General features: G+C 50.6%; 1 protein-coding gene across 1 annotated transcript in view; it reads left to right on the top strand.

Moving 5' to 3' along the window:
* LOC147115028 (lethal(3)malignant brain tumor-like protein 4) overlaps positions 1 to 16,415 on the top strand; it is a 591,174-nt gene that overhangs the window by 101,120 nt on the left and 473,639 nt on the right. Inside the window, exon 4 of the mRNA XM_085993271.1 lies at positions 14,799 to 14,919. Within this exon, the coding sequence (XP_085849397.1) occupies positions 14,799 to 14,919 (121 nt within the window). The remainder of the gene's footprint in view (positions 1 to 14,798; positions 14,920 to 16,415) is intronic.

Here is a 16,415-nt window from a genome sequence, read left to right as displayed (position 1 = left end):
TGTACACGGGGCAAAAAGTCTACCCCAAAGGAAAAATAAGGGTGAACGTTATATATAACGGCAAGGAAACACCAAAAATGGACCTATATGTATTGCCAGATGGAGGACCACCACTACTAGGACGTGAATGGATCCGGAAGATACAGCTAGATTGGCATTCCATACAAGCATTGACTGTAGATGCCAAAAGGGATGACGACGTCACACCTGGACGACTGTAAAAAATGCTAACTGACGCACAAGAAGTGTTCCAGCAGGGACTCGGAACACTAAAAGGCATAACAGCGACGATCAAAATAGAGAAAAATGCAAGCCCAAAGTTTTTTAAGGCCAGACCGGTACCTTATGCGATCCGCCCAGCCGTCGAAGCAGAGCTGGAAGGTTTGGAACGTTCAGGAGTACTGTCCAAAGTGGACTGGAGCGAGTGGGCTACAGCCATCGTTCCTGTAATGAAGAGGTCATTGAGTAATACGCCTGGGGAACCAAAGAAGGTTCGCATCTGTGGGGACTTTAAGGTGACAGTGAACCCAGTCCTTCACACTGTACAATATCCGCTTCCGCGGATTGAAGATATTTTTGCCTCGCTATCTGGAGGGAAACGCTTTTAAGATTGACCTGGCCCAGGCGTACCTGCAAATGGAGGTAGAAGAAGCCTCGAAACAGTACCTCACGATCAACACTCATAAAGGTCTCTACCAATACAATCGGCTGGTGTTCGGGGTAGCATCAGCTCCGGCTATTTGGCAAAGGGCAATGGAACAAGTCCTGCAAGGGATTCCAGGGACCCAGTGTTATTTGGCCGACATCCTGGTCACGGGCGAAAATGACAGTGATCACCTCGCCAACCTGGAGCAGGTGCTCACTAGATTGAAGGAATATGGGCTCCGAGCTAATCGCCACAAATGCGAGTTTTTCCAGAAGCAGATCTCGTATTGTGGCCACGTTATTGATAAAGAGGGGTTACATAAGTCCCCTGAAAAGATTGAGGCAGTAGTCAAGGCTCCAGCACCGGAAAATGTGTCACAACTGAGGTCGTTCCTCGGGCTGGTGAACTACTACCATAAGTTCTTGCCGAATTTGTCTACAGTACTACACCCACTGAACACCCTACTGCAAACGGGGGTACCATGGAAGTGGAGTGACGAATGTAAACGAGCTTTCCAGAAAAGCAAAGCGTTGATCACATCAAAAGAGGTGTTGGCTCATTTCAACCCAGCACTACCAATTCGGTTGGCGTGTGATGCATCACCCTATGGCATTGGAGCGGTGCTGTCACACAAATTCCCGGACGGCTCGGAGAGGCCAGTAGCCTTTGCGTCTCGGTCACTAACCTCAGCCAAGCGTAACTATGCCCAGATTGACAGGGAGGCCCTCAGCCTAATGTGGGGAGTGAAAAAGTTCAATCACTGTCTGCACGGGCAGAAGTTCACCTTGCTGCCTGACCACCAACCACTTGTCTCCATCTTTAATCCAAAGAAGGGCGTTCCGGTGATGACTGCGCAACGGCTACAAAGATGGTCCCTTTTTCTAGGGGCGCACCAATATGAAATCGAGTATAAGGGCACGAAACAGCATGGAAATGCTGATGGGCTATCATGCCTGCCACTGCCTACTGCAGAGGAAGCACCAGTAGTGGATCCTGTCGAAATATTTCATTCGACTATAACTGAATGCTTGGCAGTAACTAACGCTGGTATAGAGAAAGAGACCCGAAATGACCCGACACTGTCTCGGGTATATGATTTGACGGTGAAGGGATGGCCAGCACATGGCGACTCACTGTTGCCAGCATTCTCATCCAGAAGAGAACAGCTGTCAGTATGCCAGGGGACCTTGATGTGTGGATCCCGAGTGGTAATTCCACCGAAGTTAAGGGAGAGAGTGCTCAATGAGCTTCACGAAGGTCATCTGGAAGGGGTGAAAATGAAAAGCCTTGCTAGGGCTTATGTGTGGTGGCCGGGGATCGATCAGCAAATCGAGGACCTGACAAAGAGCTGCTCAGGATGCCAGAAGGTCCAAAATGCACCACCACATGCCCCTCTACACCCATGGGAGTGGCCCTCATCTCCATGGCAACGGGTGCATATTGATTTTGCTGGTCCATTCATGGACTCAATGTTTTTAATAGCCGTGGATGTGCACTCGAAATGGCCTGAGGTGATCAAAATGTCCTCCACCACCACGGAGAAAACTATTGCAGTCCTATGGACCATTTTTGCCAGGATCGGCTTGCCAGAGCAGATTTGCTCTGATAACGGACCACAGTTTGTGTCCGAAGAGTTTCGAAGATTTATGAAAAGGAATGGGGTAAGGCATTACACATCCGACCCGTATCATCCAGCCACAAATGGATTGGCTGAGAGGTTCGTACAAACCTTTAAAAAAGCAGTAAAGGCCATGTGCGATGACGACATTCCACTGCAGCATAAGGTGGACAATTTCCTGTTAGCCTACAGAAATGCGACACATGCAGTCACCAACCAGGCCCCGGCCATGATGTTCTTTAACCGAAGGCTGAGATCTCGTCTGGATTTGCTCAGACCAAATGTACGAAGAGATGTTGAGAGTAAGCAATTCCAGCACATCAATGAGAAGCCGACAAGGAGCTTCAATGTAGGGCAACCAGTCTTGGCCCGCGACTACCGAACAGAGAAATGGCAACCAGGAACGATATGCACACGGCAGGGGCCACTAATGTACACAGTGGATGTTGGGGAGAACATTGTGAGACGCCATGCTGACCAGATCCTAGAGTCACAGGAACGAGTCAACCCCATGTCTCGGCCATACGTACCTGGTGAGGAACCCGACGTACAGGTCGCATCTACCTCAGAAACAATAGCATTGGAAGCTGAAGAATCAACTGATGACAAGGTGCTAGAATCGCCTCCGCACCAAGAGCGAGACACTCGGGAAAGGCATTATCCAGACAGAATCAGGAAGCCTCCCCAAAGACTGAATTTATAAATAGACTATTTTCAGCTGATGTTGCATGTTAAAAGTGTTAATTGTAATTAGTTTGATATTTAATTGTTAAATGAGTGTTATGGTACTGTTAATCTAAAAGGGGAGGAATTGTAATGTATGTACCTTTTAAGGGAGAGAACTACTTTTTACAGCTCCTGTATACTGTAGTACCAGCAGTGACCACACCTGTATATAAACCCTGAGTAATGATCTGTATACTTAGTTCTAGAGTAACCCTCATTCAGTAAACACCTGTTGAATCGTTCCCTGCAGTCTTGTTGTCTAATTATTGAAGGACACAACATCAAGATACACGGACATAACATTACCCACCTAGGGTCTTCCGAAAGCACTTCTCCTACCTGTATTCGGAGGCTCCGCTTCACCAAGGAGGTGGTCACAGAACTCTGCCACCTCCTGGAACCAGACCTGCAGCCTTGGAGGAAGGCGACCACGGCTCTCCCAGTGGCCCTCAATTTTTTCACCACCGGACCCTTCCAGTCTGGAGCAGGATACAAAGCTAACATCTCCCAGTTTGCCATTCTTCGTTCCATCCTGGAGGTCACATAGGCTCTGTACTCAAGGAGATGGGACTTCCTTGTCTTCTCTCTGTATAGAGAGGGGCATGCAAGTGGCTTTGCCAGGATATTGGCCTTCCCCATAGTGCAGGGCGCCATCGACTGCACACACGTAGCTTTGCGGGCATCGCATATCAATCCTGAGATGTACTGCAACTTCAAAGGCTACCACTCACTTAATGTACAGTTTGTGTGCGACCACGCCCAGCTCATCATAATGGTGACTGCCCGGTATCCTGGCAGCAGTCATGATGCCTTCATCCTGCGCCAGTCCAGTGTGCCAGCAATCTTCCAGCCTCCACGTTGAACTAGAGTGTAACTGCTTGGTGACAAGGGCTATCCGCTCAACACCTGGCGGCTGACCCCTCTCCGCACCCCCACCATTCTTGGCCAGCACTCATATAATGAGAACCATGCTGCCACAAGGAACGTCATTGAGCAGACCATCGGGGTGCTAAAGCAACAGTTTCGCTGCTGTGACCGCTGGGGAGGAGCCCTCCACGCTGGAGTGGTGTCCCATTTTGTGGTGGTCTGCTGTATCCTCCACAACTTGGCCATCATGAGGATGCAGCCCTTGCCACCACATGTTCTGCAACCACCTCAGGAGGAGGAGGAGAAGGAAGGGAGGAGGCAGGTAGCAGATTCCCATTCCGGACGGGCTGTCCATGAGTGCCTCATCAGAATCCGGTTCCCCTGAATGAAACCCTAGCTCCCTGTTGCTCACCACTTCCCCACCCTGCCATCCCTCTGTCACGGAACATCATAGCTCTTGGGCACAAAGCTGAAATGCGAGCCACCACAAAACAAACATTCCAAACATAATTTATAAATGAATCAATGCAAAACTACACAAAAACGTCAACCAACCCGTGTGCATTCCCTTAGTGTCTGTCTTTTGTGTTCCTTTACCTACTCTAGTGCTCCTACGCAGTGCTACCCCAGTGGCTGCAGCATGGCTGTTGGAAGGCTGCTGCCTTTCCATGGGGGGACTGCAGATGGCCTTGCAGGACAACCTCGAGCAGCTCTGGGCCTAGAAGGACCGGCTGTAGACTGCACCACCTTGGTACAGACGGAGCAGTCTGGGCTGGCTGGCTGACTGGGCAGCAGCAAGGGTGTTGGCAGAGTGGCAAGGGTGGGAGTAGGACAGCAGGTTCTTGCTCCACGGAGCCACTACCACTCCCCTAGGGTGGCGCCTCAGCATTCCTAGCTATCTGTTAGAGCACAGGTTGCTGAATTGCTGTGAGGCCTGCAAGCCCCTTTCCACACTCTTAACCCAGCCACGATGGCATCAGTAAAATGTGCATGCTTACACTATCAGCAGCTTGTAAGGGAGAAGAGTTTGTGGGATTGTAAGCAGTTTTTGATCCAAGCCCAATTGCTAGACGGACGGTTCGAATCGCCCCCGCCTTACGAAAGTTCTATACCCAGGAATTATTATTCAGAGTGTAAATGGAATAAGTCACGGACAGGAATGCTTCGGTGAAAAATCAAACTTATATTTATTTGGTCTAACATACACTGGCTAAAAGATGCACTACTAAACGAAATCACTATCCCTGTGGAGAATAAAATCCAGGTTACAAATAACATACATACAGTACACAACTGGGGACTATAACATGCAGTAATTCCCTTGTTGCTATGGTGGCCTCTATCTCCACCCCTACCAACGAATTACCCAGTCACATAAGCCCCTTCGCCTGGCTGACCCAAACGAGACTCCCACCCTCGGAATAGCCCAAAAACTTAACTTCTGAGAAAAACCCTGAGCCCTTACACCTCACCCAGCTTTCCTGGGATATCTGGTTACCGGCTTGGGACACTCGAGACCATGCTTACCACCACACACAGTCGGACTTGATCGCTTCGCTCAGCGGCTTCTTCCTCTGGTACTTCTTCTTGTTAGGTCGATCTTGGTGGAGTGAGAGAGAGAATGGTGGATAAGGATCTATCTTTATAGGAGTCTGGCTACCCCTATCTTTCCCGCCAATCTTTAAAATCCTTTTGTTTCTAAGCACTCCGGTGCTTAATCAGTAATGGGTCATCATCGGACCCATGAGTATGCCGTGATTGGATTAATGGCCCTAAGTCTGGGACATACCTTTCGGTCTTTGTGTTGGGAAAAACTGGCTCCTCTTTGACTGGCTGAGACTAGTGGGTTCATTGTTCTGCTTCTCTTCTGAGATGGAAGTGAGAAGTGCTTTTGCATATTAGAGTGGCTTTCTAATAAGTTCAAGTTCAATGGCCCCCTTCCTTTTTCCAGGACTGTCGGGCGAACCCATACATTCGGGATGACTGACAATTCTTTTGTTACAGCCAACTGCCATGCGTTCTCTGGAGTTTCAACAAACCAGTCCCCCATGCATCTGCACAGGGCGATCCCACCACAGAGAAAACACCCTCAGCAAAATCCCATAAAGTCCACAAAAATATTCTCGACTGAGTCCATTCTTCAACAGAGACTTTGCAATCTCTTCAGAATGAGGGGGAAGTGGGATGTGAGAAGAAAGATTAGTTATGAGCATACCATCATCAGCAATGCTTTCAACCTCGCCACGCACCATGGCCTCAGTGCGGCCCCTCTAACGATCTCCAGCACTGTCTCTTCCAGCTCAGTGAGGTTCTGAAGATGGGCTTCCCCTCCACCCATCTGCTGCTTCCCACGTCTTTTGTGTGCCACTTTGGCCTGCAACAGAAAGGGAAGTCTATCAGTGAGTGTGCTGCAATGTGTTTGGGTGATGTGCCTATCATGGTTGAGTAGCTGGCAGTGTGTGCAAGGAGTGAGATGTGGGTGGGAATCTTGCAACAGTGGTAAATGTGTGAGGGTGAGATGAAGCTATGAGTCGTGATTGCCAGATATTGTTGGTCGGTGAGTGATGGGAGTATTGTGCATTGAGCGGTGTGAGGCTAGTGGTGCAGTTGGTGGGATACGGCATTTGAAGATGAATTCACTCACCTTGACCACTAATGTGAGGCCATTAAACTTCTTGCGGCTTTGGATCCAGGTCCTGGGGGCAATACACATCGCACTGATGGCTTCTGCTATCTCCTCCCACTGCCTTCTGGCATGCTGCCTGGAAGGCCTCCTGTCCCGCTGCGGGTAGAGGACCTGTCGTCTTCTGTGCACCCCCAGGACCAAGGCCTCCAGTGCTGCATCTGAGAACCTCCTTGCCCTTTCTCTTCCCTGTTGAGCCTTGGCTTCAGAGTGACAATGAGGAGCTTCTGTAACAAAGCACCTCCCCTTTAAGTAGTGCAGAGAGCCTAGGCAATATTTTATTGGCCAGTAGACTGCACCCGATATTGGTCCCTCTCTTGAGTGCTAAGCCAATCAGCAGCGCGTTTAGCGCTGAGCTCAGCGCTCCAATCATGTAAATGAGCAGGCAGCGCAAATTTTGTGTGCTACCTGCACCACTTTGAATGGACGCGGTCAGATGGTGCTTCACGCTCCCCGTGCCTGTTTTTGAGCTCGTCGTCGTACGTGTCTTCACACTGTTCCCTTTGGGGAACTGTATGAAGTGGTGGAAGGATTTCTGGCCGCGTTAACACTCCTTCCGTGACCGTAACCATCTACATACCAGCCATTAGGGTGGTTAGTCCTATGGCGGGAGGGTTTTACGGGCTTCCACAACCCATACGATGGGGGGGGCCACCCACACCCACGGACGCAAGTATCCCGCTGGATGTCAACCCAGAATTTAGAGCTGGAGCTCCAACTCCACTTGCCGGGACTGTCTGGAGCGGGGTTCGAAACCCTACACCTTCTGGCCCAGCGGCGGGGATGCTTACCGCTACGCCAAAGGCCCACTCCCGTTTTTGAGTTTAATCCCTTAGTTTATTTCCTTATTATAATTAGACTTTTGGGGAAAATAAACAAATTGAATTTTAATGCAAACAAAGGTAAGCAGATCAGAAACGAATATAGCAGAGGGAGGAAATATCTTGAGGGTGATGGAACCTCTGGCTTCTCATTAATTGCACTTGGCCATTAATGGAGTGATCGCAGTGCGGGGGGAATGGATGGAGGGTTAACCGTGTGGTGAGTGACAGCAGAACAAGGGGGAGGGGAGGAAACAGAGTTTGCGTGGGTTGTTGAAAGTGAAAGAGGTAGGGGTAGTAATAGGAGTGAGGGGGTGGTAGGAAACGGAATGGGTAGTAGGAAGGTAAAGCGATAGAGGACACGGGATGGGAAAGGAGCAGCTGTGGACCACATTTTCTGTGCAACCCCCACACCTAATCCAACCCACAGCCTGATGTCACTTCTTTACTCGCCATACCACCCAATAACTCCCACCCAAAAGGGAAATAAAAGAACAGAAGCAGCAACACAATGACAGCAGAGACAGTTGGAAGAGTGACAATATTCTCCGACTTACTGTTTGAAACACCACGGGAGATTGACGAATAATATATTTTAAAACTTTACATCTGCGCACACCTTCTCTTAACCTTTTGTAATCATGCCATGCTGTAATTACTTCCTCCCTACAATGTCACCACTGCATGCTCTGGTCCAGAGGTGCCAACCCTCCCGCCATAGGACTAACCACCCTAATGGCTGGTATGTAGATGGTTACGGTCACGGAAGGAGTGTTAACGCGGCCAGAAATCCTTCCACCACTTCATACAGTTCCCCAAAGGGAACAGTGTGAAGACACGTACGACGACGAGCTCAAAAACAGGCACGGGGAGCGTGAAGCACCATCTGACTGCGTCCATTCAAAGTGGTGCAGGTAGCACACAAAATTTGCGCTGCCTGCTCATTTACATGATTGGAGCGCTGAGCTCAGCGCTAAACACGCTGCTGATTGGCTTAGCACTCAAGAGAGGGACCAATATCGGGTGCAGTCTACTGGCTCAGTGGTAGCACTGTCATCTCTTAATCAGAAGGTTGTTGGTTCAAGTCCCACTCCGGGGACTTGAGCACAAAATCTAGGCTGACACTCCAGTACTGAGGGAGTGCTGCACTGTCGGAGGTGCCGATTTTTGGATGAGATGTTAAACCGACGCCCTGTCTGCCCCCTCAACTGGACGTAAAAGATCCCATGGCACTATTTCGAAGAAGGGCAGGGGAGTTCCCCCCGCCCCGGGTGTCCTAGTCAATATTTATCCCTCAACAAGCACCTTAAAACAGATTACCTGGTCATTATCACATTGCTGTTTGTGGGACCTTGCTGTGTTCAAATTGGCTGCCGCGGTTCCTACATTAGAACAGTTATTACACTTCAAAAATATTTCATTGGCTGTGAAGCGCTTTATAAATGCAATTCGTTGTTTCTAATTATCTCCTGCCTTCTAACCTTGCTTCACCCGAGGACTGTACTTGTCTTAACTCATTGTATGCAACGTTATGCAAGATTGACTTCTTTAATTTATAATTATTATTACTTGCACTTTTTTAAATTTTTCAGGCTGTTGTTTTTCTAAGAAACAGGGGCCTAGAAATTCAGTGGATAGCGCCAGCCGTTAACGCCATAAGAGGGGTCTACTTCCAGCGCTAGGCACTTTGTGCCCGGGCGCAGCGCGATCCGCGCCGACGCCCAAATTCAGTTGACATTTAGCGCCCGCGCAAAGTGTTTGCGCCCGCTCAGGTGCGCGCGCAGCTTATGACGTCATATCGTCGCGCAACGCTGTTTGTGCGCCCCAAACCGGAAATTCAGTGGCGCCCGCCCAATGTGGGCGTGGCGCTGCTAAGAACTGTGAAGTGGAACGCAACAGAGGCCCTGTGGGCCTCGGGGAGCGCTAATTAAAGGGCACTTACACTGACCTATAAAGCCCAGCCATTTTGCTGCAATGACTTTACTGCTTTGGATTTCTGGACAGAGACCAAGGGACAGAGCTAACTGATTTGGGACAACATAGGAGAGGTATTTTTGGCTTCTGGCCAGTGCTTTGACATTTGACTCATTGTGATTTCACTGTTTTCAACTTCATTATGGGGGCTGTATGGGGGTGCAACCCTGAGTTGCAGCATTATGTGCGAAGGGCTCGCAGACGCTGTGAGAGAGGGCCAGCCATGCCTAGACGCAGAGGGGCCATCAGGCGTCGGCAACGTAGGCCTTACACACTCAGGCAATACCGGCAGCAGGTGTCCTATCTCACCATGACTGCGGCGCATTGTGTTAAGAGGCTGCGCTTCAGAAGGGAGGTGGTTGCAGAGATCTGCCAGCTCCTTCACAGAGATCTGCGTCCACAGCTGATGTGCAGGATGTCTCTCTCGGTGGAAGTGAAGGTCACGGTGGCTCTGAGCTTTTATGCAAGCGGCTCCTTCCAAGCCGCTGCTGGGGACATAGTGAACATCTCCCAGTTTGCCGCGCATCGCTGCATCCGGCAGGTCACCGATGCACTTTTCGCGAGGAGACACCAATTCATCTCCTTCCCCATGACCCGACAGAGGCAGGAGCAGCGTGCAGTCGGATTTGGCAGGTTCGCGGGCTTCCCCATGGTGCAGGGCGCCATTGACTGCACGCATGTGGCTATGCGGGCACCTATCCACAATGCCGAGGATTACCGCAACCGGAAGGGCTACCATTCCCTCAATGTACAGCTGGTGTGTGACCACAGGCAGCGCATCCTAGCTGTCAATGCCCGCTTCCCAGGAAGCAGCCACGATGCATTCATCCTGCGCCAGACTACTGTGGCTGACATGTTCGAGGCACAGCCTCCACCAAGGGGATGGCTTATTGGGGACAAGGGCTACCCTTTGTGTACATGGCTCATGACCCCGCTCCGCGCGCCCAGGACCCCAGCGGAGGAGGCATACAACGAAAGCCATCAAGCCACAAGGAACATCATAGAGCAAACGATAGGCGTCCTCAAGCAACGGTTCCGCTGCTTGGATCGTTCCGGCGGCTCTCTACAGTACTCGCCGGATAGAGTCTCCCAGTTCGTCGTCGTGTGCTGCATGCTGCACAACCTGGCTATCTGCAGGACTCAGGCACTGCCACCTGACATTGCACCACCACCTCAGGAGGACGAGCAGGAGGACCATGAGGAGGAGGAGGAGGAGGAGGAGTACCAGCCCAGGAGGGAGCCACAAGGTCCAAGGGCCGTCCGCCGGGGGCTTATTGCTCGACACTTCTAGGCCCCCTGTCAGGGAATGGGCTGTGGAAATGTACGCACCTGAAGGCAGCCGCTCCGCAAGCCCTCAGCCGGTTAACGCAACAACCACTTGAAACATGACACCTGGACATGCTGAATAAATAAAACGCTTTATTTCACAAACTCAGGGCCCTTCCCACATGAAACAGAAAAACAGACAAGAGCCCCAAAAAACAGTCAAAAACATCTGTTGCTCCCAAAACCTGGGGAGGACTTACAAAACTTGGCCATCCAAATGGCCTTCAACATCGGCCTTACAAAAATAAGGGCCCCCCACCACAACACAAACACCCCCATAAAAACAAACAAGGCCTTGATCTTCGGCCTTCCCAAAATAATCCCCCCCAAAACACAAGCCCCCCCATATATAAAAAAACGCTCTCACCACACTCTAGTGGGTGTGCCGAGAGGGCGAGTCCTTAGACAGCCTTCCCCGGCCCCTGCCCGACCTGCTGCTCCGCCTCAACCTGGGCCCTGTGGCTGGGACAAGGCTGGGGGAAGGCTCATGAGGGCCCCGAGGCGTGTCGGCAGATGCCCTTGGGGGTCGGCCTAGATGACGCACGTCCCGGGAGGGGCCGGCTGCTGACTGCTGCAGCTGTCGCTGGCCAGCATCAGTGCCAGCAGCAGCTCGTCGCACCTTGGCTGGGGGAGTGGCAGTGTCGGCTGCACCAAGGGGGGCAAGCTGGCTGATGGCAGGCGCGCGATGTTCGCCAGAGACACTGGCACTAGGCCGGCCTGGCAGTGCAGCAGGCGCAGCTATCTGGTGGAGGCCAGACCGCTGTGCTGCAGCAGGGCGGCGGGTCACGTGGCGAAGCCTCTGCGCCACAGCGAGTGTGGCAGAAGTGAGTGCCCGAACTGCCCTGGTATGTGGCCGCATCAGCTGTGCCAGTGTCTGGACGGCACCACTCATCTCGCGAGTCGCGTCCTGCACTGCCGCGAGATGCTGGACACCCCTGTCATGGGCTGCCGCGAGTTGTTCCACCCCCCTGGCCTGTGATTCCCCGAATGCGACCACACTCTGAGCCAGGGACTGAATGGCCTGAGGCATCTGGTCCACAACCCCCATGAACTCCTGGTGGCGCCGCTCAGAGGCCGCCGAGATCTCTTTGAGGAGGCGCACCTCCTGGGCGAGGACCCTCTCCGGACTGGAGGGAGGACTCTCCCTCTGGGGAGAAGGCGGCCGAGCTGGCCGAACCCTCCCGCGTGCCTCAACCCCACTGGGCCCAGGATCTGCCCTCCCCTGCAACACCTCCCCCCTCTGGGGAGCAGGCCGGCGTGCTGCCGGACCCTTCCCGCGTGCCTCAACCCCACTGCGCCCAGGATCTGCCCTCCCCTGCAACACCTCCCCCCTCTGGGGAGCAGGCCGGCGTGCTGCCGGACCCTTCCCGCGTGCCTCAACCCCACTGGCCACAGGATCTGCCCTCCCCTGCAACACTTCCCCCTGGCTCTCCTGCAGGCCAGACGTCCCCCCTCCATTGCCATCCCCTGGCGCGGCTGAGGGTTCCCCCAATGTGCCGCCTTCCTCCTGGTCGTCGTCGTCCTCCTCCTCCAAGGGCCTGGCACTCGGAGCTTCAGGGACCACCTCCTCCTCAGCAGCTGAAAGCAGGAAGGCATAAGAGTAGCTTTAGAGTGAGGACACGGCGTCAGCGAGGGAGGCCTGAGTGGTGGCATTATGCGCATTTGTCGGTCAGTGGGAAAGGATCTAGATCTGAAGCGCTAGGGCAACGAGAGAGGTCCAACCGGTCATGTCCTTACCAGTGGGTTCCAGTACAGGGTCCGCATCTCCGATCGCAACAGGGCCAGTCACCCGGGAACGCATGAGTCCAGCCACGCTCTCCTCCAGATCAGTGAGCGCCTGGTACTGGGGACGGCCTCCACCGGTGACAGTCTGGCTCCTCAAATTCCTTGCCAGCTTGGCCTGCAAGAGAAAGGACGGACTCTAAGTACAGTGTGGTGCCCTGTTGCTGTGTGCACTGCCTCCCATGGTGGAATAGCTTGGCCAGTGTGGTGCCCTGTTGCTGTGTGCACTGCCTCCCATGGTGGAATAGCTTGGCCAGTGTGGTGCCCTGTTGCTGTGTGCACTGCCTCCCATGGTGGAATAGCTTGGCCAGTGTGGTAAGTGCAGAAAGTGCTATTGATGATCATGCCAGTGCCATTGCTGCGGGAGGAGGGCTGCCCATTAGGCCTTTGAGGTCCCTTTGCCCATAATGTGAGGTTCACATGCAAGGATGAGGAGGACACTGGAAAGGGTACTCACCTTCACCAACCGAGTGAGGTCGTTGAACTTCTTGCGGCATTGGTCCGCACTCCTGGGGACATCGCAGGTGGATGACACCCTGCGGGCGATTCTCCTCCAGGCTTTCCTGTACTCGCTCCTGGGAGCCTTGTTGCCACTGTCCGGGCACAAGATCTGTCTTTTGTCCTCCACACCATTAATGAGCACCCTCAGAGCATGCTCGGAGAAGCGCTGCGCTCGTTCACGGGCCCTCTCCATGTCTCCTGGCGCTATTTTGGCCCACCAGCAGTGTTGAGGCCTAGCTGCAGGGCTCCAGTATGCAGGGCGTGGCAGCAGTCAAAGTCGACCCTTCCCCCTTTAAGAGCAGGCCGGCGTCAGGGTGTCTGCTGTCAATCAAAACATGACCGCACCTGCGCTGCGCCCGGCCTCGGCGTTATCAGGCCGCATCGCCGGATTAGCGCCTGAACAGAGCATTGCAACGCCAGTTTCAGCGCTTGGCCAAACTCTTGGCCAACTCTACTGAATTTCGGCGAGGTGGCCTGCACTTTCCGGCGGGCGCTAACTTTAGCGAGCGCCCGACTTTAGCGCCCCAAAAGTGTCCAGACTGAATTTCTAGGCCAGGATTTATTTTGTAGAAAGTATTCCTTTTGGATATGTAAACAAACATTGAAAGTAAAATGTTAATGTTTGTTCATTTGTAAGATGGCCTTTATGCACAGTGCCACGGATATGTGAGACAAGACTTGCCACTATGCTTCGGCCCAGTTTAGGGTGAATCAGTTCTGGATGGAGATCCATTCTGCCATCACTTTCAAGATATTCCACAATAAGTGATGACGGCCATTGAATATGTTATGTCACATTTTCTGTCATTAATCTTGTAGCAAAGCTGAATTTAAGAAGTGTCAGTATGTTCTTGACATTCAATGTCGCAATGTGTGAGGGAGAGGATTTAAATTTCAAAAGACCCTCTGAAAGAGTTCAATCTATCGTGGGTTGGTCGATTGCACTTGTACTTCCTGTGAAATTTTAAATTTATTTTGAGATTCTCTTCAGTTGGTCCCCAGACGCAAGTAGCACTGCCCTGTCTTCCAGGCACTAAAGGCCGGCAGCTGCCACCACAACCCCCTCCCCGGGTGGAAACCTGCCAAGAATCTTCCAGAATTACAGAAAATGAGGCTGATTCCAAAAGTTTGCTGGGGTTGGTGGTGGAAAGCCCCCCTCCTCCCCATGCTGAATCTTTACCATGTTTCTACCAAGGCAGAAATTCTCGGCCAGTTTGTCCCCTCATGTTTTGAGTTTCTAATCTCATTATGGATTGGCACCAAAAGGTGATGAAATAGATGCCAGGAGAGAGGAGAGGGAAAATTGTAATTTGAGGCAATTTATGTACAGAATTTGTTGACAGAGATTTGGAACAAATCACTACCTATCTTGCCAGTCCATCAATAGTATGGGGATGTGATAGGACTTACAATACACAAGATCACAGCTTACATAATAGGAGCACAAAATATAATTTTGTTATCCCAATTGAAATCAAAATAAAATGTTCAGAGTATAATTAGAAATGTAGTTATATTCCAGATTTTTGATGGTTAAAATGCATCTTTACTTAAAATGAACATTTCTTGAACAATCCAGTGTTAGGTAAAGGCAGAATTGAGTTTAAACTTCATTGTGAATGAATTCCTACTGCAGCCGCGAGTCATCATGTATATGTATTGCTTTAAAAACAGTTTTTTTCTTGTTAGCTGTGGAATCAAATGTTGTCCATTCACTGTTCAAACACTAAATTAAGTGCCAACACTTTCCCATATAGAGAACCATTTTGTTTCATTAACTGTTCTTGTTTGCAGGGCTGCCAAATGATGTTTTCTTACACTGAAGTAGTAATAAATCTTTAATTTTCTTATTAGTTTCAAATGAATGAGTTTGGGGACCTAGAGATTATCACTACTGAAGAACAGGATGGAGAACCCAGTGCACAGATTGCTGCTGAGACTCCAGATGTAAAGAGGAATTCCTACGGTGTTCAAGGTAAGGAAACATTAAATACTGCGACCAGTGTAGGAAAGCTTTTGATGGCCTCAAATTTAAATGCCATTTCCAGTGCATTGTTAGTGCTTGAATGGCAATTTAATTTTTTGAGGTCTAGAAATTCAATCCTGTTTCCACCCCGTAATGACTGCACTGCCGTTTCCAATCGGGTCTGGAGCTTCCCACAATGTACATTCAATGCTGCCTGGAGCCGATTGTAATAAATGTACATGTGAATGACTGGTGTAGGAGTGGCTAATGCCCATGAATAGTGCCAAAATACACCATGGGTAATTTAGAATGAAATAAAAAGAAGGAATTCAATCCGTAGAAGTGCGAGATCATGCATTTGAGGAGGATTAACAAGGCAAGGGAATACACATTAAATGGTAGGATACTGAGGAACAGAGGGACCTTGGAGTGCATGCCCACAGATCCCTGAAGGTAGATAAGGTGGTTAAGAAGGCTTACGGGATACTTTCCTTTATTAACCAAGGCACAGAATATAAGAGCAGGGAGGTTATTCTTGAACTATATAAAACACTAGTTAGGCCAGAGCTAGAGTACTGTGTACAGTTCTGGACACCACATTACAGGAAAGATGTAATTACACTGGAGAGGGTACAGAGGAGATTTACGAGGATGTTGGCAGGACTGGAGAATTTTAGCTATGAGGAAAGATTGGATAAGATGGGAATGAGAAAGCAAAGACTTAAAGCTTCTGCATGCAAGTAATTCCAGTTAGGGGAGGTGTAAATACATATTGTAAGGTACAGAATTAACCACAATGCAGTGTGAAAGGTTACGTGTGCAGCTATTATTTTCAAAAGTGAACAGTAAGATAGTGTCAGTGGTGCCCAAGGAAGAAAAGGGAGAGTGGGCAGTGTTTACCTTGCCTGCCTTTGTCAGGTCAATTTTCTGGCCCTGGTCTGCAGTTCTGGGTGAGAGAGGTGTTGCCACTCCCTCCTTGTGGCACCCAATATATTTTTCTGAGGTTTCCTCTTACAGGCACCCAGCAATCTTTCTCTCTCTTGCTGCATTTCATCCAGGAATGTATGTAGATTAGCTCCTTTACAATTGTGGGCTCTTCTCGACCTCCTTCCAGTGGCCTGTTCCCTTTTAGTGCCTCCTGTCTGTTCCTCTACTTGAAGACATTTTTTAAAAGTGCCACAAAATCTCATATGAGTGATCTATTATAACTACCTCATAGTCTGCTCAGTCTTTCAAACTGTTTAGTATTTACCTGCTGCTCCCCCAACTGCTGCATGTCTTCACCTATTCCAGGCTTTTTAAAGGCTACTATTGTCGATTTCCAACCCCCTCAGCGCAGTATTCCTGTGTTACACGAGAGTTGTGCTCAGCCAACACTAATGGATACTTAAATGAGCTAACCATGTGATTTATGGTGGGTCAGTGCTGGAGAGAATTGGTGGGTGGAAGTCTTAGCTCAGCAGAGCAACATCAGGACAAATGGCTCCATGGAATTTTGGACCTGT

This window comes from Somniosus microcephalus, chromosome 7, assembly GCF_052327205.1.
Source record: "Somniosus microcephalus isolate GS21.2 chromosome 7, FLI_Smic_1.0, whole genome shotgun sequence".
Lineage (NCBI taxonomy): Eukaryota > Metazoa > Chordata > Chondrichthyes > Squaliformes > Somniosidae > Somniosus > Somniosus microcephalus.
The sequence above is the reverse complement of the archived record's forward strand: the minus strand, read 5'-3'. Positions and strand labels throughout refer to the sequence as shown.